This window comes from Quercus robur, chromosome 8 (genome assembly GCF_932294415.1).
Source record: "Quercus robur chromosome 8, dhQueRobu3.1, whole genome shotgun sequence".
NCBI classification, from domain to species: Eukaryota; Viridiplantae; Streptophyta; class Magnoliopsida; order Fagales; family Fagaceae; genus Quercus; species Quercus robur.
The window spans coordinates 45,862,394-45,888,560 of record NC_065541.1 but is presented as its reverse complement, the minus strand read 5'-3'; the positions used below and the strand labels follow the sequence as shown (position 1 = coordinate 45,888,560).

Below are 26,167 nucleotides of genomic sequence, written 5' to 3'. Positions count from 1 at the left end.
TTGGTTACTAGATATGTAATACAAGTAAAATATTTTACTTGCGTTCCAAGTATAATTGGGCTTGGAGCTTGACTTGGATTAAGTTTATTATCTTTAGTATTAATTGGATTTTTAATTACCACATGTTTTATGACTTTATCCATAAAAATTTGAGGATTCAATAGAAGGGATCTTATCCCGCACATATTCTTGAGAAATTTTTTAGGTTATACAACACTGTATCAAGTCTACCTTGTTGTTACTTGACTGGATTGAAGGCTGTAAATTGCAATACTTATACAAATTCCTACATTATAACACTAAAGATATTTCCAGTTTTAAGAAGTAATATTTATTCATTTCCACCCTATTATATAGTATGCAATAGTCAACACTCAACAGAGTGTTACTTTTTCCTCAAAAAAAAAAAAAAAAAAAAAACACAAACAAACAAACAAAGTGTTACTGTTTACGCTACCAGCAACATAATAAAATACCTATTTGATAATTTAAAACAGAAACACAAATGTAGATAATGGGGGAGGAGAGGTAGACAGTGTTATTTTTTATACTATTTCGTATCTATGTGCATGAGGTACATTGTCTCATATCAATAAAATTATACTTAAAAAAAAAAAGAAAAGAAAAAGAAAAGAAAAAAAAGAGAGTAGATAATGGGGGAGGAGATGTGGGGTTTGAAATACAATTTTTTTATTAAGGAACTTTCCATTTTCTTGATAGATTGGTGATAATATAGGGGTGCCATCCATATTTCAGTGACATTTATACTCTTGTTTTGTAAGGTGAATTTCTTATATAGTATATTGCTAGGCCTTTAGTAAAGTGTAGTTTGTTAAGATTGCCTACATAACTTCAAAAAAAATTTCTCTCCGTACTCCCACTAGTACTCTCTCCCCCTCACCTTTCCCCTAACCTTGCAACCCAAGTCACCATCATCTGTCCATCCTCCTCCACCCATCCTCCACCCCAAAATACCGTCTTCCCCACTCGTCCTCACTACGCAAATACCATCCTCCCTTCCCTATATCATCATGGAGGTCCTGGACCTTATTTCTCGCATAGAAAAAGTCTCCTACGAAGAAGCCAGAATAGAGCTCCCTCCAAACCAAGGCCCCACCACCTCTCTAAACCTCATCCTCTTCACCAAACTTATTACCAACAAAAACATAGGCCTCGCCCATGTTAGGGACGTGGTCCTTAAAGCTTGGAACCCAGTCTATCCACTGGAGGTGAAACGCATGGATAAGGACATTTTTATGTTCTCATTCCACCATGAAGTAGATGCTCATAAATCGTACCACAAACGACCATGGTTTTGCAAGGGAGGCCATCTTATCCTCAAAAAATGGAGCCCAGAAGTCACATGGCAAGAAGTAGACTTTTCCTCATCAACTTTTTGGGTCCAAGTCCATGGTCTCCCTGCCTCGTGGAATGCAGAGGATAACTTGAGAAAGATAGGGTCGAGGCTGGAAGAAGTTACAAAAGTGGATCTAGTTGGTTAACCAGGCGGTGCATGGAAAAAATTTCTCAAAATTCATGTAGACATCCCTATGAGAAAGCCACTAATCCCAAGCCTCTTCCTTCCCCGCCCAAACAATATTGACTCTTGGATCGGGATAAAATATGAAAAGCTCATAGACGTTTGTTACAAGTGTGGATTTATAGGGCACGAAGAAAGGTTGTGTATGAGTACCCTATTCTAGCTCTGCAATCCCAATGGTGTCAGATTCAAAGCTACCGGACCATGGCTCCGACCTGGTTACGACAACCTACCACCAAGGGTTTTCGAGCAACCAACCGGCACCTCCAATGTGACCGTAGCTTTAACGAGACAGCCACCGGAAAATGACAGTAGCTCCGTGTGAGATAGTACACCTGAAAGGGCACCGCCAACGATGACAACATGCATTAGGAGCACTGTACTAGCCCACTACCTACACATGACATGTGGCACCCCATAACATTCTCACCTCCGCTACATCAGCAGGTACGGTTGGTACTACCTTTATAACGTCTATCCAAGCTGAGTTGGAATCACCACTGGAGACAACAGTCCCCTACCATGTCTCATGCGCTAAGGCAAAGTCCCAAGCGGGCCCTGCTACTAAAGCATCAACCTGTGACTTTCGTAATTTGATCCATTTAACTCCAGTGCAAGTGGGCCTAAGGCCCATAAAGGAGCAAGCATCCCACTTAGCAGCCCATAATCCAAATAGCCCAGACCATGCTCATAGCCCAACCCGCCAACAAACCTTAAGTGATTACTCTAAATTCCTAACTATCCAATCCTCCACACGCCTCACATCTCCATGTTCTACCACCATTAAACCTAACCAAGAGCTCCAAGTACCGCCCCTATCCACACCGAATAGATTACCATCCCCATCAAATCCTTTGAAGAGGAAAGTAACGGAAAAAGAGCTTGACTTCTTCGCCAAACGTCTCAGAATTGTTGCAAGGGGACCAGAGCCAGTCTACTTTGACCCAAAGACAGTAGCTCTCATTTCGCAATTGAGCCTGGAGTACTTCATACTCAAAGAAAGACAGAAAACAGAAGATGAAGCACACAATCGTAAGTATTTCTATCACACTTTATCTGAAATCTGTTCACACTCCATTGCAAAGCCCAATTCACCTACCTATACGACCGAGGAGGCAGGCCTTATCAAGCCCCCACCGTCCCCATGAAGCTACTCGGTTGGAACTGTCGGGGCATCTATAACGCCTCGACAGTTTGAACCTTAATGGCTCAAATAAAAGGGGCTAGGCCCAATTTAATTTTTCTGTCTGAAACTAAAGCCACCGTTAGTAGAATGGAGTTTGTTAGAAATTCCATTAAGTTTGATCACCTACTAGTTGTTGAAGCAAAAGGTAAAGTAGGCAAACTCTGTATTTTGTGGAAAGCTGGGCTGTCTATTAAGGAGGTGGAATACAATAAAAATCTTATTACTGTTAAAATTAGTGATCTTGCATGTGAATGGCTCATGTTTGGCTTCTATGGCCCACTGTACTCCTCAAAAAAGAAGGGAGCATGGGAAAATCTCATGGCCTTACTTGAATCTCATCTAGGACCCTAGATGTGCTTCGGGGACTTCAACTTTGTGCTTAACGAAGATGAAGCATTAAGTGGTAAAAATGGCAGCTCCTCAACAAACTATCTCAAGGACTTGATGTTCGAGGTCCATGCTATTGATTTAGGATACTCTGGTGGCAAATACACTTGGGTGAAAGGTAAATGGGGGAATGCCGCAATTAAAAGAAGACTGGATCGAGGAATTGCTAACATTTCAAGGAGGCTAGCATACCCGAGAGCAACAATAACTCATCTTGGTGCCATAGGTCCTGATCATACTTCTATTGTTCTCAACATGAACCCTCAATCCTGCTTTGCTCACCAACCTTTCAGATTTGAGGTTGCCTAGCTAAAGGACGACCGTTGTGTCTCAGTCATTGACAGTGCTTGGAATGATGAACCCATTGGCTTAGACTTTATTAAGTTGTGTAAAAAGCAGGCTACCACCATAAGGAAGTTTTCAGAATGTGCCAGGATAGGATCAACTCCCTTATGCAACGCATCAAAGACATCTAGAGACAGTCCCCCTCAAACTAATCTGAGAACTTAGAAGCATCCCTTCAAGCCAAGCTATCATAATGGCTCCTTTGGAGCGAAGCCTTGTGGCGCCAAAAATCAAGGGAGCTTTGGCTAAAATTATGGGTCAAAAATTCCAAATTCTTCCATCTTTCCACAATTATCAGAAGGAAAAGAAACAGCATCGATGCTATACGCGATGAAAATGGCTCATGGATTACTGAGGGCAACTCTATCAAAAATACATTCCTTGATTACTTTAAGAATCTATTTCAACAGAGTGAATCTGATTTTCCACCTCACTTTGAACAACTTGTCCTACCATGCATCACAGAGGATGAAAATGTTGAGCTTTGTAGAATTCCCTCTCATGATGAGATCAGATCCACTCTTTTCCAGACGGTTTCCCTGCCATATTCTATAAGCAATTCTGGCCAACCATCAGCGACAGCATCATCAATGCTATCACATCCTTCTTCATCAGAGGGACCATGCCTAGGGAGGTAAATTGCTTTTTCATTGTCCATATTCCCAAAATTTCTAACCCCACTATTGTAAATCATTTTAGGCCCATAAGCCTCTACAATGTTGTTTACAAAATCATATCCAAGCTCTTGGTGGCAAAGCTCAGACCCCATCTTGACAAAATTATATCTCCAGTGCAGTCTGCATTCATCTCCAACAGATGGATTGCCGAGAATCAAGTCATTGTTCAAGAGATTCTTCACAGTTTCGAGTCTCAAAAAACCAATTCGGGTCTGATGGCTATTAAACTTGATCTCCAAAAGGCATACAATAGGGTCAGCTAGGATTTCATTCACTCTATTCTTCTCCACCTCGGTTTCATGAAGTTTTCTCAAATTGGATTCTTAGCTACATATCTTTGGTATCCTTTGAAATCCTTGTAAATGGAGGTAAATCTGAGAGCTTCAAACTGAACAAAGGGCTTAGGCAAGGGGACCCTCTCTCCTGTTACCTTTTTATTTTGGGGCAAGAAATGCTTTCTAGGATGTTGGACAAGGAACTAAGGCAAAGAAACATCAGTGGAATCAAAACAAGCAGAAGTGGACCCATAATCACACATATGATGTATGCGGATGACATCATTTTGTTTTCCAAATCCTCTAAAAAAGATGCAACAACAATTAACGACATCCTAAATAAGTACTGCCTTTGGTTCGGTCAACAAGTCAATAGGGAGAAGTCGGGCATCCTTTTCTCTAAGCACACTCAAAGCAATACACGTAGATCCTTGAAGAGTATTCTTCAGATGAGGTCCCTCAAAAAAGATACAACATACTTAGGTGCGCCTCTCCTCCTGTCCAGAGCACCTGCTAAGGACTTCTCTTAAGTCAAATCTAAGCTTGAAGCCAAGCTCACGGGATGGAGGACCAAGTGCCTTTCATGGGCTGGAAGAAGAACTCTCAAATGCTCTGTTGCCCAATCCATCTTGAATTACAACATGTCCACTTTCAACATCCCTAAAAAAGTGTGCGAAAACCTTGACTCCCTTTCCAGGAGATTCTGGTGGAATCCTAAGAAGCCAAAGGGCAATTTTCTCGCTTGGAGATCGTGGGATAAAATCTGCTATCCAAAGAGTCAAGGTGGCCTCGGATTCAAAAAAGCTAAGGATATTAATAACGCACTTCTTGCCAAGCTCGCTTGGATTATTGCCTCCAAAAGGGACAACCTTTGCATGAATATCCTAAGGTCAAATTACAAATTTTCCAAGGACTGGTTGCACTCCGAGCCCCTCAAGCGAGCTTCACCCATTTGGAAAGCTATTGAGCATGCAAAGAAAATCATTGTTAAAGGAGCGTGTTAAAGGAGTATTATGTTTATGCAAATGACCATTGTAAACAATATCAAGACAACAATTCCTAAAATTGACAATGCAAAAGAATTTATTTCAAATGTGGAAGACCATTTCAAAACAGCTAATAAGTCCCTTGTAGGGACATTAATGGCAAAACTTACCACCATGAAATTTGATGGTAAGCATGGGATACAAGAGAATGCCATTGAAATGACAAATTTGGCTACTCAATTAAAAACTCTAGGGATAAATGTGGATGAGTTTTTTCTCGTTCAGTTTATATTGAATTTCTTGCCTCCTTAGTATAGGTCATTTCAAATTAATTACAACACTATGAAAGATAAGTGGAATGTAAATCAATTGGTCATTATGCTCAATCAAGAAGAGGCAAGACTCAAGCAACTTGAGCAACATTCAATTTATCTCATAAATCAAGGAGCTAAAAGAAAATTGAGGAAGCCTAAAAAAGGCTTAAAGCATGGATTACACAAGGCAAGTGCGGTTAGCCTCAAAAGAAGGAAAATGGCGATTATAAATGTCACTTTTGTAAAAAAATCAGGAAATTTTAAGAAAGATTGCCCAAAATATAGGCAAATCTAACTGAAGTTCCTTCTAATACTTGGTGGCTTGATTATGGGGCTACAACTCATATTTCAAATATGATGCATGGATTCTTTCAATCCAGACCATAAATCCAAATGAGAATTTTGTATTTATGAGAAATTGGGTCAAAGCACCAATTGAAACAATTAGGACTTATTATTTATTTCTAGATACCAATAGACAAATAGATTTGTTTCAAATATTTTATGTTCCTTCTCTTTCTAGAAATTTAGTCTCTTTGCTTAAACTTGATCTTGATGGATATTTCATAAAATTTGGGAATAAAAGTTTTACTTTGTTTAAGAATACCCTTTTTGTTGGTTTTAGTATTTTTTTTTATTTTTTTTTATTTTTTTTTTATGGTTTATAGAAATTTAATCTTCATGATGAATTTGATGAAACCCTTCTCACCTTGCATTGTAGTGCCAGTACTAAATGTAGCCTAATTAATGAAAATTCTTCAAATTTTCATAAGGGAGAGGGAAATATATATATATATATATATATATATTTAGAAACAAACTATACCAAAGTATACGATAACTCCACTCAAAAGCTATGGTAACTTTTAAGAGAGGGTGGAACAAATTATATTACACACAACACACTCTCTTAAGCAATATTAATATCTCAATTGAAAACATCAAAATTTACAATAGCATATAATAATAATAATAGTAATTTTTTTGGGGGGGGGAGAAACAACAATATTATTATTATTATTATTATTATTATTATTATTATTATTATTATTATTATTATCGAATCCAAAGACTTTGATTTTTTTTTTTTAAGTTACTATAATATAATTGTTTTTTTTTTCTTCCATAAAAAAAAAGAATAAAATTATTGCTTATAAAAGTCCGTAAAAACCTAAGGGCAAGTAAAAAGTAAGAAGAGAACATGGTGGTGTGACACTGTGAGCAGGGTCATAGTATTTTTGTATTTAGAACGTATTAAATTATTAATTGTAAGAGTCACGCGTCAAAGACTCAGACAGTGAAACAAGCACCTAACACGTATTAATTGTAAAAGTCACGCATCAGAGACTCAGACAATGAAACAGGCACCTAACATGCACGAGAGACAAAAAAGAAAAGGAAAAAAAAAAAAAAAAAGACGCGTTAGAGACTCATTCACACGTGTGAACATTTTTTCCTTTCCATATAATGGAGGGCCGTACCCATTGCAATTTCAGTTTCTAGGGTTTGTTTGAGTTTAGTTGTACTTTTACATATGTGAGAAGGGGAATGGCTGAGATTGAGATTAGTAGTCGGCGCATTACTCAATTTGACATCATATTATCGATGATGCCATGGGCTGGGCCTGTACTTTAACTCGGCAGTTCCTTCTTTTAGATCTATTTCTTATTTCTCTTTTAGTTCTACAGGGGCCTTCTTTTGGATTTTTGTTTCTTTTTTTCTTTTGTTGAAATTGATATCTAATTCTAGATTGTTTGTTTTTGTATGCAATATTATATATATATATATATATTTATTTATTTATTTTAATTACAACTGGTCTAAATCATTAGCTATTTCGCCTTTTTTTTTTCTTTTTCTTTTCTTTGATCTATCCATGTCTATTGCATATCTATATATGGGTTGATCTAATTATTGTTTTATAGATTTGGTTGATTGTAATCTAATTATTTTTTTTATAGATCTATATATTTGTTTTTCTTTTGAGATAAAAGATAGAAATAGATCTATATAATTGTTTTTTTAATAGCAGATGTATATAATTGTTTATTCATATAATGTTTGATTGAAATTTAATTATTGTTTTATAGATCTATATAATCGTTGATTGTAATCTAATGGTTGTTTTATACATCTATATAATTGTTGATTGAAATTTAATGGTTGTTTTATAGATCTATAAAATGGTTGATTTATATTTAATTTCAAATTATTATCTTTTTATTTTTATAAAATTAAAAGCTTTTTTGAATTATTTTGTAAGAAATTAAAAATCCCTTTTTATAATTTTTTTATTTGATTTATTCTTATCTATTTTTTTGTTCTTTATTGAAATATTTATGTATTCAAGTCATTAGGTTTTTTTTTTTTTTTTTGGTGTTGAAATGTTCAGCTGTTAATTTATTAATTTTTTGAAATGACATTTAATTTATGTATTAATATCTTTTTAATTCAGATCTTTTTATTTTTATTTTTATTTATTCAGATCTAGTTATATATATATATACATATTTATTTATATATATATATAAAACTATGTATATATTTAACTATGGGCCTGAAGGCCATAAGGCCTAATAATTTCCGGGCCTTAGGCCTTAACAAGTATTGGTATTACTATTTTTTATTCAGATTTAGTTAATAGAGTATTCTTTTTTAAAAAATTATGGGCCTTAGGCCCTAGGGCCTAACAATTTACGGGCCCTAGGCTTAACAAGTATGAATATTTTTTTTTATTCCCCTTTTAACATATCATCTTATGGTGTTTCCTCCTCTCTCTTCTAAACTCTCTCTGCGCCGTAGTCTAAAAAAACCTCTCTCTGCGCCTCCCTTTTGAAAATGCTCTTTCTCCAAATCGCATGGATCTTCCTTTTCCTCTACAAACCCAGTCACGATCGTCCTATTCCTCTGCAGATCTAGTTCGCAAGGTACTTTTTTTTGTTGATTATGTATTTCAATGTAACATCTTTATCCAGTTTCATGATAAAAATATCGCCTTTATTTGGTTTCTCTTATGTGGTTCTGCATTTTTATTGCCATATTTTCTAGATTTTAATTCTAAATCCGACCCCAGATTTTAATTTTGCCTAGTTATATGTTAAAGATGTCACCTTTATTAGTTTTTCACCTCCTAAAATTTAATTGCTTCTCATTCTTCTTTTGAAATCAATCATTATTTTCGTTTTTATATTTTATTTTTATATATTTATGTGTTTATCTGTTTGATGAGTAAGATTCTTATCATTGAACAACAAAAGTTCCAAACCCCAAGCTGCAAACACAAGCAGGGACGGAACCATTTTGGGATTGGCCCCCCAACTTTTTTTTAAAATTTGATCTTGTATATATATGTACACAAAAGTTTGAACATTTCACCCTTGCTTGATATTCTTGGCCTCCCTTCACCCAAAAAAATTTACAAATTGACCCTTGAAAGTTGAAACCCATTTTGAGAACCTTATGCTTTCTTTAATTGCACAAAAAAATAAATCCATGAAAACAAAACGACAATGTGTGGAATTTTTAGTTAATATTGTGGTGATTGAAAAAAAGAAAGAAAAAGAAAAAGAAGTCCATTACTCCATTTAGATTGGATTATAGTTAGCTTGCACAAATGCCCTAAATGTCTAACCAAAAGTGAGAAATGATAAAATTAAAACCTTCTCTGTACAATTTTCTGGGCTAAGAAAACACAGAGCTAGCTAAGCAAAAGCATATATATATATATATATAAAACTGAGAAACAGAGCAATTGAGTATAAGCAACCAAACATTGCTTTGTTTTATTTACAGCCGAAAATGGATTTTTGAAACTACGATTTTTCATATTTAATAAATGAAGCAACACTTTAATTGGATGAAATTAACTGTTGCTTTTAGAGTTATTCCAGTATCACAACTTTTATTATACAATTTTTCATAACTATCTTACGTGACAAATTATAATGGATTACTAATTACTTTCACATAGATTTACTATACTTGCTCCACCATTTATGGTATTCCTTATTAGAATTGTAGCACAAAAAGTTATAGCCCTAGGCTTTAAGTCATTACAATACTTGGACAACATAATCCTTATTTGCTTATGTGTCGCCGTGGTAGTGTTAAAAAAATCTAGATTATAGCTCTCTTGGCTACAATTTAAAAGACGAAATGACCAAAAAAAGAGAAGAGAATTTTGAAAAGATGTAGTCAAGTGATTTTTTAGTGAGCATGTACCATTTCAAGGTCTTGTTCTTACTTCCCTGTCTCATGCTACATGGTCTTTTGTTTTTTTTCAGTGGTACATTTAACCTTAAAATTGACAATAGTAAGTTAATTTATATGACAGAGTTTGTCCTTAGATATGTGATCCTTCTATATTTTTCCAAGGTTTTGTTCTTGCTTCCCTAGCTAAAGCTGCAAGGTCTTTTGTTTGTTTCTGTAGTACATTTAGCCACTGCCCGATATCGACAGAACCGACCTTCACCGCACCGATCCGTCCACCTCATGACTCAACAATAGGTTTCAGGCACGGTGGTCGGCAGAATTTTTCGAGTACCGATGCTGGCCGGTGCGGCGAGCGGTGGTGAGTTTTGCACACCGACGAGAACCGCACCGCACCGATATATGTATATATAAACATAAATGAATATGTGTGTTTGTGTTTGTGTTTGTGTTTGTGTATGTGTATAACAAAATACCGAGAAAGAGGTGATTTTCCCAGAGAGATCTTTATAAGTAAAAAAAAAACGGTGCCGTTTTGTATCCAAAATTAATATTAATATTAACTTCAAAGCTATGCCATTTTTAGTATCATATTTATTTTATATAAAATAGTTAAACGACGTCGTTTTAAATCGTTAGGTTTAGGTTAAAAAATTTTCAATTCTCATTCATTTAGATCAGCCTCTCTCTCTCTCTCTCTCTCTCTCTTCCGCCACTCCCACTATCCTCTCTCAAGTCTCATGTGAAACCGAAAACCTGTCTCACCTCTCCCTCTCATCCTCCACCTATTCCTCTGCCTCCGCGTCCTCCTCCACCTAATCCGCCCTTGAAGTCTTCATTCTCCAAGGCCTAGCAATCTCAAAGTTTTTAGAGAAGGTTTTGATGTTCAAATCCTACTGTGCTTTCTACCAAATTTGTATGTGCATTCTATTCTTCCTTTTAAAACCTATTATGGATTGTGTTTTGTTTTTTGTTTTTATTTGAGTCTTTGTGATTTGAATGGGATAGTTGACAGAAAGATAGTAAAAGTGTTTTTTTTTTTTAATATTTTTTTTGGGAATATTTGGGGTATTTTAGGGCCCATTTGGTAATGTTGTTCTAGTAACATTATTTGTATTTTTTGAAAATACGTGTAATGTTATTTAAAAATTGAAAACATGTGTTTAAACACATGTACCAAACGTGCCCTTAATGATCAATATGTAGTTTAGGGTGTTAATTTTATTGTGTTTGGTTATTGAGAAAATGGATAAATAACGGAACTAATTGCACTGAACCGGTATGGTGCACCGCACCTTCCATGGGCCGGTTTCCACCCTCTATATTTGAGGTGCGGTCAGACATGCAAAGAAACTGCCCCTTGCAGGTGTGGTGCAAAATAGCCCCCCAAAATCAACCGCACCGCACTGTGTACAACCTTATGAATTACCTTGACAATAATTAGCTAATTTATAGTACAGAGAGTCTCTGTCCCAAGATATGTGATTCTGCTATATTATTTTATCATAGGCTCTGAGAGATTTATCTAGATAAGGAATGCTATTATCTCATGCTTAGATGGGTTCAGTCACATTTTTTTGTTCATTGGATGTGGATCAACTAGTTTAGGTTTTTAAATGTTGTGTTTCTGTTAGTACTTTTGTGTTCTTTATCCTAAAGAAACATGCTATCGTTTCACTGAACTTTTTTGGTTGAAGAAGGAAGAATTTAAAGGCAAATACAGTTAGGTTGTGGGCTACATGAAATGTATTTCTTGAACTTTCATTTGGTTGGGCAAGAAGAATTTAGGGGCGTGTACACTTGCTAGCTTGTCAAATACCTTGGCATTGGGACAGACATCAGAGGGAGTTTAAATTAACTAATTAGTATTTTTAATGATGCATGCAAATATCTCTGATTTAACTTTTAAGTTAACATCCATGAAATAGAATACTTATGGTACTATATTTTACCTCTTGCATGGACATCAAATAGTCATCCTTTCTCTTGTACACGCTTTAAAATTGGTTCTATCTACATGTTCTTTCTTTCACCATCTTGAGTCTTGAACTTGATTCATTACTTCAGATTCTTAAACTCTGCATCTCTAATCTCTATCTACTATAGTTCGAAATTTGACATTAATTTATCATTACTCTATTCATATTAATCTATCTATAGCATTTAACATTATAAAATTATTGTTACCCATGAGCCTTTTTTCTTTCTATTTTATGAATTGTTAAAGATATGTGTGACACAAATTTACTAATTAATCTAGTTTACTATATTCATATATTATTCAAATGCTATAGTTTGAAATGTGAAATTTCTTGCATTTTTGTTTGCTGAATTTGTTTTTTGTTTTTAGTAGGTTTCAGCCTCCTCGTGAAATTAAAGAAATGTTGAAGTCGTGCTGGAAGTAGGAGAAGTGCACTGACAGCTTCAGGCTTGAACTCCTCCTCAGCGACAGCTTTACCTCTGAATTAGCTTTAGGCTCGGCCACCTCAAAATCAGCTTTCTTTCTTACCTCCTCCTCCTTAGCCACAGGTTCATGTCTAACCTCCTCCTCCTCAGCCCCTTCATTTTCAACTCCCACCACTTCATTAGTAGGTGATGCTGCTACCCGTGTAGCATCTACTTTAGAGGTCATTGAATTTACAAATGTATGAAATTCATTTTTCACCCAATCCGCTCCCATGACCTCCTTTATTCTATTGAATGCAGTCTTGTCTTCCTCATAGGCAGGAACCTCAACGGTTGACGCCCTCACTGCTTCCTCATACCAAGCAGCAACCCTTGCTTCCTTTTTTATTGGGTAGTGTTTGGCCGAAGTTGAGGCAAGAATTCTGAATTTGGACTTATGCAATCCATGCCAGTTTTTGGAGGTCTATGATTGTAAAGGGGAACAATGTGAGTTTCGTAAGTATTTTGGTACTGAAGCTGGTTTGTTCCCTTTTGCAATCATAGACCTCCAAAAATTGGCATGGATTGCATAAGTCCAAATTCAGAATTCTTGCCTTAGCTTCAGCCAAACACTGCCCAATAAAAAAAGGAAGCTAGAGTTGTTGCTTGGTATGAGGAAGCAGTGAGGGCCTCAACCGTTGAGGTTCCTGCCTATGAGGAAGACAAGGCTGCTTTCAATAGAGTAAAGAAGGCCATGGGAGCGGATTGGGTGAAAAATGAATTTCATACATTTATGAATTCAATGACCTCTAAAGTAGATGCTGCATGGGTAGCAACGCCACTTCTAATGAAGTGGTGGGGGTTGAAAATGAAGGGGCTGAGGAGGAGGTTAGCAATGAAGCTGTGGTTGAGGAGGAGGAGGTAAGAAAAGAAGCTGATTTTGAGGTGGCCGAGCCTAAAGCTGATTCTGAGGTGGTTGAGCCTAAAGCTGTCGCTGAGGAGGAGATCGAGCCTGAAGCTGTCACTGAGGATGTCGAGGCCAGTAATGAAGCTATGGCTATTAATGAGCAAAGAATGGCTGCCATCTACAAGAAGGAAGATGACGAGGATAACGAAGATGAAGATTGAGAAAAATTGAAGTATATATTTGGTGAGAAAATTCAAAATTCTGTCTGTGTATGAGTGAGAGATAAAGAGGGTGATTTAGTGGGTTTTTGTGGTGTGCTTTCTTTCTATCTTCTTGATTTTTTAATTTGTATGGTGATTTGTAGGATCTTTGATATGAGAATAGAATGCAGAAATATGTTTTGATTTTGTTAGTTCAACGAATTAAACACATTGCTGGGTAGCATGTACTATTTTATTTTGGATTATATTTCATTGGTAAATTGAAATATAATGTGTGAGGTTTGTTTTGAGCTGAGTGATATATATTTTCAATTTGTTAAGTATAAATTTATTGGTTATTTTTTAGTTAAAATGTTTTGGATTAAAAAAAAAAAAATTAAATGGGTATCGGGTCGGGTGTGGATATCCATGGATAATAAATCCGGATAGATGTCTGGAATGGATACTAATGGGTATTGCTATCCGGGTATTAGGATATGGGTATACGCGATTTACACCCTACCCATGGCCATCCCTAAATTTGAGAGGGGATCATCCGAACAGAGGGATTTAGTGGAAACAATCGTTTTTGGCGTTGTAGCTGATCTGTAATGGAATTTTTTATACATTTTTTTTTTGTAGGAATGGAAGTGGTTGTACAAGTGGTAATTACGTATCTGTTTTGCACCACTTCTTGTTTGTACCTCGTAGATTTTGTACGAGGATCCTTTTGTCTTGTTCTATGTTAATCCGAGTCATCTTCATGACTATTTCATGCCACCACCCCCTGCTTTCACATTAAATAATAATAATAATAATAATAATAATAATAATAATCATGATTAGGCACCGATATCTAGATTTCTAAAATCTAAAAGTAAAAAAGATTAACAATGCCCATGGTGAAATTTTTGCCAATTATCTATAGGTCTCCCTAAAACATAACTTCAATAGGGGAAGCAAGTTCTACGGATTTACAAAACATAAATATATTAGTGTTAAAACAAAAGGAGAATCGAGTTTGCAATACAAACTGTACCCAGTACTATTAAAAATTGCAGAACAAATTATTAAAAGAATAAAAAGAGAGAGAGAGAGAGAGAGAGAGAGAGAGAGAGAGAGCTATCCAAGAATCTAGGACAATTCAGCAAGAATCTGATCTCTATATCAATTACTATATAATTCATCCAAAAATTCCGCAGGCTGCTTAGCCTGAAATAAAGGCATGTTATTTGTATCATTGAGTTTAATCAATACAACATCTAATATCTAGCAATGATTACAGCCTTGGGAATTGTGGTCTTAAGTGTCTCGGACACCATGCCCATATAAAAGAGGACACATTTGAGCCTATCCTCCTACAGTGCCCCATTGTGTACCGGTCTATAGGTGTGCCGACTGGCCCAGCCGGGTTTCCTCCTTTCTCCACCTCTTGGGGAAGTCCTCTAAAGAAATCCAGTCAAATATGAAGATTCCATGTCCAATAATAGAACAACTGTCGTCTTACTGTCTTCACGGAACCTTTCAAGGGCCTCTCACCAGCAGCAGCAGCTATTTCAGCTTGTAGAGTTGGAAAGCGCTTCAACTTTTATATGGTCATAAACATCAATATAAATCCTATTTCTCATTGAATAAACATCAATACTTAAATAAAGGAAATAATACTAATCATAAGTTTCACTGAAAATTCACCTGAGTTTCCGCTATTGGTTTCCTCATGAGTTCTTTTAAAACAAAGTGAACCTACACTACAAGAGCTAGATCAGTTTTACCAATTTGATTCTGACTTCTTACTGCAGTCTTGGAAATGCATTCCAGAAGAAACTTGACAAACAAAAAGTACGAAAAACATGACAACTTATAGCATCCACAGAAGCTTCAGTGGGACCTCTAAAATAGCTGAGTGATCCCTCAATTAGGCGCCAGTAACCTTGCTCAGGGGTCCCTCAAGCAGCTGGTGGTGGTGGTCAGGCCCTTGAAAGATGCCTATCAAATGGAAGTTTCCTTAAAGCAGTGGTTGTCAAAGACTCCATAAATTTGATCACTTCCAGGCCACCTAATCTTAAAAAGGAAATTTTTTTTTCCAAAGACACGCAATATTATTATAGGCATTGGAATCACAATTAAAACATAGTGGCAAATCTAGCTGAAGCTGGAAAAACCATGAAAGATTATGGTTAGAAGAGAAGCTGAAAGATGTTTTACACTCCCTCCAAATGCACCTTGAAAATCCGGTCGAATGCATGGCAAAGTTCCAAGATAGTGTACAAATGGTCCTAAAACGTCATACCTCAGTTAAGGAGAGCACAAATAGCATCTTCTTTACACACACAAAAAAAATTAAATAATAATTTGCAACAGCTTCAAGCCACTCACCCCAGCATCAACGGCAATAGGTCTACCATGATGATCCATCTCCGACTCAAGTTCCTCAATGCTTTTATTAATTAGAGATGTTATACTTGAAATCTGAGCCCAAATTACAGACTCCAGGTGCTAGAATCAAGATCACAACATCAGTTTAATATCCTATACAAACATCATCTTAATTTGCAAGAAAGATGCACAAGAAAAAACCTTTGAGAGAAGTTTTGCAAGACACTCTGAACCCATTTTACTGGCTAAGTGTCCAGAGTCAGGACTGGTTGCAAAGTACTCCCACTCCTTGCACCTCGCAACTAATATGTCAACATTTTTATTAATGTCAGCCTGGGAACGGTTAACAATTCCAACCCAAGGATGATGCAAACGATACGATCTTCCTTCAATAACCTGAGAGCATATAAAGTATGTAAGAGGCAAAGAAAATAAATATATTAAGACATTTATATTTTTCAAAGCAATTTTGAACCAAGAAAATGAACAGGAAATGCAGCAAAATTAAAATGTTATAGCAAAGTTTTAAGGAACATTTCTCAAGAAAGGGGAAAAATGTATACGCTAAAAAACGGTTCTACTCTGAATACAATTCAACCCAATCAAATGTTAACCCCAATCACTTTGAGAGTTAAATGCAAATAAATTAGATAATAATTAAAAGCTCAGCTATACCTGATCAACAAAATCCATTTATAAAGGTAGGGTTATTCACACAAACAAAGAGACTAAGGGAGATAGAGAGAGATCTTACATCCAATGCATTAGTTCCTTTGTCCATCAAATCCAACTTTGTCAACACACCAAATGTCCTCTCTCCTATGCAATTTACATACAGGATTCATAAGGGAAACTGGGAAAGCTAAACAAAGCGACAAGTCAAGAGTTCTGCAAAAAGAGCATAAACATACCAGTAGCATCCACTTCCCTAGCAAGTTTGATAGCATCTGATGTCGCAACATCTTGATTGGCTGAAGATATTGCAAGTATGATACAATTAGGCTGCAAAAACCAGAGGACATAAAATTAACTAGAGACAATAACAGAAGGCATTGGACTCTAACTGAGGACAGAAAGGCTTGCCTAGAGGGGGAGAGAGAGAATGAGAGAGAAGGGAAAACTATTAAAAAATTCGGCAGATAAAAACAAATTGCAGAACAAGGATCCAAAGAAGAAACAATTAGTTTTATTGTACATCATGCAACAATTATAGTTGAGACAATCCAAGAATTTGTCATTCATTATTATCCCCTCACCCATACCTATACAGTTCTTTTAAGCATAAAAATGTAAAAAGCTCATAGAATAAGATCACAAATACAGAGTGCGATAGTTACATGATATATAAACAATGTTGACAGATCAAGAACTGCTCATTTTGATAAATCAAATCCTACATGAACATAACAACGATCCAGAACATGTGATAATCATAAATATAATTAAGACTAACTTACAAATTACACCCATTGACCTAGTTTCATTTTTTTTTTCCAACATAGTCCTTCCATCCACTTACGGTGAATCTTCACCACTAAGGTTGCGTTTGGTATTAGCTGAAAAATGCCATTTTTTTTTACTATTTAGCTTATTTTTGTTATTATTCATGGGTTTTATTACACTTTTTGATAGTATTCATAGGTTCCAGTGTACTATTTCAGCTAGTGTTTAGCTTTATCTACAGTACTTTCAGAAAAAAAGTTTTTAGTTTTAACTAAATAAACTGTTCTCAAGTGGACACTAAGGTTACGTTTGGGATTAGAGTTTAAAGTCAGCTTATGTTACTATTCAGCTTATTTTTGCTACTATTCTGCTAATTTTTGCTACTATTCGTGAGTTCCATTGCACTTTTTGGTACTATTTATGAATCCCACTCAGGAGCGGCCCAACATAATTTGGGGTCTAAGGTGAAAAATTTATGTGGGGCCTTTAAAATATAAATATTAATTAAACAAAATTATTTAATTTTAATCAAATCAAGGTTAATTTGGTATGTTAAATACATAATTTGATGAATGATACCAACTAAACTAATGTTAATTTCATATAGAGAATTAAATATCATAGTTGAATCATAAATATTAATAAAATAAAAAAAATAGAAATATACTACGATTAAAAAAGAGACTTTATTTTGGATATATGAAGATGCATAGTTAAGTAAAGTTGTAATCTAATTTTTAATTTTATATCTTGTTTTTGAGAGAGAGAGAGAGAGAGAGATGTAGATAGTATTTGGTGTGCGGCTTTGTAGGATATCAATTTACAAAAATTAAAGTCTCAACTCTCAAACTATTAGGGGAGATTAATCTATAATTGATGATTTAACACATTTGCAACATTTTTTTTTTTTATAAACATTTTAGGGTTTAATTGGCTAAGGGTTCAATCGGTCACGTACTTTTAGAGTCTTAATAGAAATGAAAAGGAAAAATGCACTAAAAGCAATATAAAATGTTCAAAATATAATGTGACATTGACTCTCAATGATGAACTTCATCAATTTAACTAATGAATGTTTGAATCATTATTTTGTAATTAAAAACATAGCAATTTGTAAGTCGTAAGTCAATAATAAAATTTGTAATATCCTTAACATCATTAATAAAAAAAATGCACAACCTTTAAAACAAATATATAATTTTATAAAAATTTGGCCTTTAACCATGGGAAGTGGGGCCTTTTTCCCTAAGGGGAATTTTTATTTGATGGGGCCTTAGGCCTAGGCCTAAATTATCTAGGCCTTGGGCCGGCCCTAGTCCCACTGAACTATTTCAACTAGTTAGTTTTTACCTTTATCTACAGTACTTTTAACAAAAAGTCAGTTAAATAAGCTGTTTTCAAATGGACCCTAAGTCTACCAAAACAACATCATTTTGGAAAGTTTAAATAAATAAATAAATAAACTAAAACCAACAAGAGATTGGAACTAGACAATAGGACTAGCACCTATATGGGAGGAGGTGCTTGTTGAGCTAGAGTTTGTTGAGCTAGAGTTCATTAGCTGAAAACATATTAAAGTTAAAGGGTAGGAATGGAGAAAAACAATGAAATATAGAGGATTGAATTAAAAAAAAAAGGTCAAATTTAAAGTGTGTAATTTGTAGTTTTGCCTATAACAATCATGTTTTCAAATGAGTCTATCAATATGGCACTAAGTGTTACTTAAGATGTGCCTAAGAAATCAGCAAAATATGCTAAGTGTCCTATGGGATTCATTAATATCTCAATAACTACTTTCACTGATTCCCATGAAGTTCCATTGTTCATGATGTCACAGAAAAATTAGACATCAATATATGAAGCACCATATTCTCATATTTAATAAAATTGACTTTGTTAAATTGAAGGGAAAAGGGGGGCATTGTTACCTAGGGTTCTTAAAAGAATTAAAAGAGTAGAGTAACCTGTGGCAGTGAAAAGATCACCAAAATGAAAGGGTCTTCCACTCATTAGTCATTACACATTGATGTACCCTTTTTGAGGAGGGAATGTCCCATTACCTTCTCAATATAAGTTCGAACCATATTTTCAATATCTTCAACAATACTTTCAGGTTGTCCCTCTGGAAAGAGGAAAAAAAGGAACAACTATCTTAGTTAATGAATGGAAAATAATCATCATATAATCTAGAAGTTTAATCAAGTACAGAACATACCAACAACAACTTTTGTTAAACCCGGTAGATCAATCAGGGATAAGTTGACAACTGCCAAATGAAGGAAAACAAGAATAAGTGTTGAAAAATATATTAAAACATGGGGAATAGAATTATATCAACAATTTAATCAAACTTCATGCCATGCAACATTACCCAGTATAAGACAACATGAGCAAATGAAATTTAAGTGCAAGCAAGGAACACATCAAATAAGTGAAAATAATGTCCCGGGTATTATAACCAATAGTTATTCTTTATAGATCACACACAATATTCAGGATTGCACCAATGCAAATCTTTAGAAATCACACACACTCCTCAAAAACCACAGAAACCAATTTGTTGTCTATCTTTCTTTCCCTTCTAATATTTTTTTTCTTCGTTTCCTTTAATAAATGCAAAATGCACCATGCACATGGGAGCCAATGACGAAGAAACCATTAAATGACTTTGTTAAATGATATCTAATCTGCAAAGAGAAGCTAAATAGTGAGATTTCACAATTCAAACTACTGCTAAACAGCCTTACTCAAGTGAAAAATACATATATACAATGTTTTCTTCTCAAGCAACTATTGCAGAGACTAGCTGTTTTTCATGCACAAGATAATATTTATACACATTAGTGCATTTTGCATCAGCTTTTTGGATTGTTAGGGAGAAGTAAACATCTAATTTTTCTGTCAAACTATAACTTCTTTTCAGTTCAAAATTATGCCAAGGCAATTAACTAATATTGATGGAAAAAAATACTGGCTGTGCTTAAAATTGCAAAGAATTGGTATCACACAAGCATCATAAAATGTCATGCGTACAAACAAATTAAGATTATATTGCAAAAAGCATGGCTTTTCCAGATGAAGCAAAACATATTCTGCGAAAGTATATCTAGCACTAGTGATTATGATGCAGGACCGTTAAGAAATTCAGTACTATACTAGGTTTCTTGAAAAATTCTTGAATAAGGATTGATGTTTAAGAGTTTAGGTTAAAAAAGAATGGATCGATGTTGATGGCTGTTTGGGGGCTGAAACAGGGAATAAACAAAAAATAACATAAATAAAACACTAGGAATCACGCCTAGGTCTTCCTAAGCATCACACCTAGGGTTCCTTGGCATCACACATCGGAGAAGTTTGCATCACACAAACAAAGCTTAAAATAAGCTACTGAAATAGCATGACTACAAAAAGGTTACAGTTATCCTTTTCCTAGTAGAACTTCGACTCTAAAAAACCAATTCCTAGGATGAATAGGAATACTAATAATAATTACATAAAAGACTTAATAATATGTAAACATAAAATAAGACTCATGGGCCTTTGGTATGGCTAAGGACAGCCCATTCCAGATTTCTTGAAATTACCAAATTACCCTTATTCTAATAGAACTTAATTAGCACTGATCCAACAGCTTCTCAACCTAAAAGACGCAATATTAATAACTAAAATAACTAAAATAACTTATGAAAGGTGCTAAGAAGGTCCAACATCAAAATTAGACCACAATTCTTGAATCTTTGTATATTTAATCTTCTTTTTCCTTAAGCCCTTCCTTGTCCTCATCAGATTAATACAACATAGCATAACTTGCCACAAATGACAAATGAAAATCATATATGCAGTTTGAATGGAGCAATAATTGCAACTAAAACTCCCAAGGACATTTTAAAAAGAAAGTAACCCAGAATAACGTGCCTAATAAATTTGAAACAAAAGCAATAAGGAGAAATCTTTTTATCTAGGAACAGGAGAAATCTGTTTTGAAATTTGGAGCATAGATACTGAGATGGATAGGAACATGAGAAATCTGTTTGTCTTCCTGGTTATTCTATTAGTCTCATCCCGAATCTCCTTGCAAACAAGGGCTGTATGGAAAACTCAAAAGGCAAAATATTAGCTCCCACATCATTTTACTCTTAGATACAGAAGGCAATAAACAATGTCAAAGAAATCTTTATACATTGAAGAATGTTGATACTAGCAAGTCAAGGAGGAGAAGTCTAAACTCATGCCAATCCCCACAGAAGACAAAAGTAAATTTGAATAGGCAATAAGTTGAAAATAATTCTGGAAATCCTTACAAAATAATGTGCTTTAAACTATTAAATTTTTTTTTTTTGGGGTAATTTACAAGCACCTAGTAGGTTTAGAACCCATGACCTCATCCTCCTCCCATTTTTATGGGAGATGGAAAAGCCGTTTAAGCTAGAGCACATTGGCATGTTTTAAAATATTAAATTAAGCATTAGACAAAGCCTGAAAGACTAAAAAACAGAAAAGGTTATCTAGTTTGGTCACAAATTATGGGACCAAATATATACAAGGTCCTTAAGGAAGAAGCTATGATTAAAGCCCAACATTGTGATAAATTCTCCATCCTTTTCTCTTCTTTTTATTTTTCTTCCTTTTTTGATGAATTACTTATCCATCCCATTTTTTAAAGTCTTTTCAATCTCAAGGAATAAAAGACAGAACCAGATATAAATTATAACTGCTGGAATAGACTAGATTACCCTTTGCCTCCAGACATGGCTTATGAAAGGTAAGCAAATTTTGACCGACAGCATCTTTCTAAAATCTTAAAACAGAGTACTTAGTCTACCACAAAACACGTGGAAAGCAGAGCTTCAATATTTAGCATGCAACACAACCATTGATCAGGTATGAGTAAAATACCAAACCAGTTTCATTAAACATATTACCCAAAATTGGAGCTGAATCTAGGGGTGTCAATGTTTGATCCAACCCGCGAACACGACACGAACCCAACACGGGTTTTTTCGGGTTAGGGTTGGGCCTTAATGGGTTTGGGTCATAAACGGGTCAACCCGAAAGCGATACGATAAGAAAAGTGTCATAAGCGGGTCAACCCGTATAACCCGCAATAGACACATTTGACACGCCAATTTATTTGTGTCAACCCGTAATGACCCACTTAACACAATCCGTTTAACTCGTATAACAAATAAATATTTATTTTATTTTAGATTTGTCAAATACCTTTTATATCCAACATATATTTTAAATTTAAAAAGCAAAGTGAGTAATTATAAAAATTTACAAGGGATATAATTGGAAATTGAAACTTTCAAAGCCTAGAACTACTAATACTTTTTTTTTTTTTTTTTTTTTTTTGCATAAAACTTGCACAAATAAAATTGGATGAGCTTGTGGAAGATGTTATGAATTTTGACATCAACAAAGAATCTATGGATGATAATCGTGGTCATAGTCAAGATTAGTCTACTGTTTGCTCAAATTATTTCAATATTGATACTTAGCATCTAGCAAGTTCTAAGGATATTATATTTTTGTTGAACTATATTATTTTATTTTTGTTAAACTTTGTTATTTTGAATTTGAGTTGAAATGTATGCACTTCTTTTGGAGTGTAAAGAACTTATTTCTAGATGAATGTTATATTTTTGTTGAACTATATTATTTTGAATGTGGGTTGAAACCTTGAGGTGTATGCACTACTTTTTGGGATGTAAAAAAAAAATTTCTAGATGGATGTTATATTTAATATTATGCAGGTTGAAATGGGTTGTGTTACATTTGTGTCAACCCAACACGACTCGTTTATTAAACGTGTCAAATGGGTTGGGTCAGGTCAACCCGCCTTATTAACAGGTTGGGTTAGGGTTGAAGGATCATGACACGATTATTAAATGGGTCGGGTTAGGGTTGAGTCATTTAGTCGAATACCCCTACCTCGACACGACACGAACCCGACACGCTAACCCGAATTGACACCCCTAGCTGAATCCCACAAAACATTATTCAAAAGATAAATTTCCTATATAAAAATACCCTCGGCAACTTGTGTTGGACCACTATTTTTTTCTCTTTCTTTTTAAAGAAAATCACATTCCTTGATTCGGGAGTCACTTGACAGCTTCAGCATAAGGTACCCCCATATTAACAGAGGCAAGCATAACAGCTGGACAATAATTTCTAGAGTAAGAAAGTCCAGCTCAGACTACAGTCCCTTTCACAACAAACAGGTCAGAGTAAACCTATTGAAAAATAAAACGTGTTCATTCTATCTAAGTCGCTAATAAAAAGTTGAGCTTCAAATAGAGGCTTTTAAGTTTTAACCCAGTTGATAGTAGGCAGGGTAACCCTAAATTCCCATAAACAGGACATGTCAATAATGCTTTAAAAGCTTCAAATAGCTGCTAGAGATTTATTAGTTATAGGCAAAAAAATTTAGTTGAATCTCATAAAACTTCACTAATACCAGCTAGAATTCAACAAAATTTCCAAATTCACTAATGAAGACCGAATGCTTATTTTTCATAAAGGCGCTAATACTAACTATCTACTATGTCTCATCCATATTCTTACATCATCTCTCACATAATATGGAACATAGTTATGGCCCATGAAAACTGAAACCAATTAATATTCATTATGTAATACTGCCTCCATGAAGCTAAGAGTTAAAACAGAACCATTTGTAGCTTATTTCGAGCAACTACGGCTTATTTTTACAAAACTGAAATTGACATCACACATATGGAACAAGTAATTCACTAAAAGAGGAAAAAGATCACATACCAAAATCAGAGAATTTCCTCCTCAGGATGTGAAGGAAGTCAACATACTCTTGCGTTCCTTCATCCGTCTTGTGAAGCTGCAACACCAAAGGCCGCCTGTGCCAATCCCTGCAACAGTCAAAGCAAGTCCAAATACCACAAATTCATCACAATTAGCAAAATAACAAAAAAGAAAATTAAAAAAAAAAAAATCTGTATAAACGAATAAAGTTTTTTTTGGAACACGAGTGAGAATCCATAAAAGAACTAACCTGATCCTCTTGGAAGAAAGTCAAGCCCTACAATACTCTCCAATACCTATGATTTTCCCGAACTCGGCACTCATTTCAAACCATAAACCAATCAGACCAAAAATTCAGCTCAAATCTTTTACTTTTCCTTACTAATAAACTTGAAATCTCTCTCTCTCCCCCTCCTGCAAATGAAAACTTTCACTTTTTCAAATGAACTCTTCTCTCTCAAGAAAATCACTCTAGACTCCTAAACTTTCTTTGCGTCAAAATTCTCTCTCTATCTCTAAACTTTCACTTTCCCTTGCTAAGAGCATCTGCTCCAGTCTCTCTAATTAACAGTAACTTTTACGATTCACTTATTTACTTTTTCAAATACGATTTCTAACAAATTCTTAATCTATATCTTTTTGGATAGGATATAGATTAAACTCTTGAATACATAATTGGGCCTCCATTTACTTACACAATAGTTAGACTCGGCCGGTCCACTCTATGATAAAAAGAATAAGTCGTACTGCAAATAAAAATATCAATGGCCGACCCAACGGACTAGCCGACTAGGGAGTGAAGGAGAAATTAAGTGAGGGTCAATTAAATAGTTCTGGGTTATGAAAAGAGAGTTAAGAAAGTTTGGGAAACGAAGAGAAACGGAAACTAAGTAGGAAGAGAGATTTAAATAATAAAAAATTGGGAATTAATTTATCGATCTGAGTTTCATTGAATTAATTCATCTCAGTACAAATATATATATATATATATATATATTATTTTATATATAAGAGCTATGCTTAACTGCTCAACTAGCAGTTTTTACCTTTACATAAGAAACTATTAACAGCCCTAACAACCAGAAACGCCAGTGATACAATCGTTTCAGCTGGAGAAACATAGGGAAATGCATGTATAGTATATGAACTGACAGAAGGTTAGAAGAAATTCTGTGCGCTCTTAAGATGGTTCTAAGTTTGAAATTGTATGATTGATTTCTCAATCAACCATTAGTTATATGTGTAGTTGGGAGAGCTTTTCCATTGTACCTACAGAACTGTATTCTTAATCACCATACGCATTCTGCATAGTGAGATTGGTACGATTTGCAGTCAAATGGTCTGCTGCCCCTCTGTCCGTTGTCCATGATTCATCAGCTTGTGCTTGTGAGAAACTGCGATCTTGCCATGAGACGAGAAATATTGTCTCTCAAAATGATCGCTCAATTGATGACATTGTTCTTTCTAGATCAAAAAATGTTTTGCATGGAATAAGAAGACCAAAATCAAGGAAATGCATATGATCTTTTATTGAAATATATATTCTACTTTATTTTGAGATAGAACATAAAATAAAAATTACAAGGCGTTCTAATAACATGTAAAATTATATAGGTAAGAATGGTCTAAAACCAATAATCTAAGTTCAGAAGTGACGATAGGTACCCACTCTGCTTAACTGAAATCGGTCTTCTAAGAAATAATAAAATAAAAATTGTAGTTAACATGCATTATATAAAATAATTTTTTTTTTAGAATTTTCTTGATCATTGCAAGGGGTCCTAATGAGTAGATATCTAATTATCAATCAAACTTTTTAAAATTTAGAGGAAAAAGAAATGGATGACATAAAACTTTCTAGATATATAAAGGGACCTGAATAACATGATTGCTACACGTTTAATGTTTGCCACACATTCAGTTTGCAACTGGAAAAAGTCTCCAAATTTCCAAGACTATAACTTTACAAGTTTTGGATGTTCCGGATAATGACTAAAGACTTGGTGAAATGTTAATAGGATTAAAGTCTTCTAATTGTGTCACACATTTTGGAGGTTGAAGGACTTTGCCAATCTGACATATCAATGACTAATTGTAGTGCTATTGTTTTCTCTCACCCAAATTTTAAGAAACTAATTAAACTTTTCTTAGATG

General features: G+C 34.8%; 2 protein-coding genes, 1 long non-coding RNA gene and 1 pseudogene across 4 annotated transcripts; 2 read left to right on the top strand and 2 right to left on the bottom strand.

Moving 5' to 3' along the window:
* The first annotated feature begins 3,077 nt into the window (after positions 1 to 3,077).
* On the top strand, positions 3,078 to 3,422 carry LOC126696366 (uncharacterized). Its single transcript, XM_050393121.1, has one exon. The coding sequence runs from the start codon at positions 3,078 to 3,080 to the stop codon at positions 3,420 to 3,422; it is 345 nt and encodes a 114-aa protein (XP_050249078.1).
* A 4,941-nt stretch (positions 3,423 to 8,363) lies between these two features.
* LOC126696082 (uncharacterized) lies at positions 8,364 to 13,722 on the top strand. The gene is made up of 2 exons (XR_007646074.1): positions 8,364 to 8,637; positions 12,273 to 13,722. It is a non-coding gene; the product is annotated as an uncharacterized LOC126696082 (long non-coding RNA).
* An 832-nt stretch (positions 13,723 to 14,554) lies between these two features.
* On the bottom strand, positions 14,555 to 15,263 carry LOC126696365 (phragmoplastin DRP1E-like; annotated as a pseudogene).
* On the bottom strand, positions 14,555 to 25,501 carry LOC126696081 (phragmoplastin DRP1E-like). 2 transcript variants are annotated; one of them, XM_050392862.1, is made up of 10 exons: positions 25,060 to 25,501; positions 24,014 to 24,120; positions 19,446 to 19,496; positions 19,291 to 19,352; positions 16,699 to 16,789; positions 16,542 to 16,606; positions 15,989 to 16,183; positions 15,788 to 15,907; positions 15,634 to 15,687; positions 14,555 to 15,472 (listed from the first exon to the last, which is right to left on the bottom strand). In XM_050392862.1, the coding sequence occupies exons 4-10, from the start codon at positions 19,312 to 19,314 to the stop codon at positions 15,401 to 15,403; spliced, it is 621 nt and encodes a 206-aa protein (XP_050248819.1). In that variant the 5' UTR covers positions 19,315 to 19,352; positions 19,446 to 19,496; positions 24,014 to 24,120; positions 25,060 to 25,501; the 3' UTR covers positions 14,555 to 15,400. The 2 variants fall into 2 exon arrangements, with proteins under 2 accessions (XP_050248819.1, XP_050248818.1); XM_050392861.1 differs by lacking the exon at positions 25,060 to 25,501 and adding an exon at positions 24,264 to 24,956.
* Between the last annotated feature and the right edge of the window lie 666 nt (positions 25,502 to 26,167).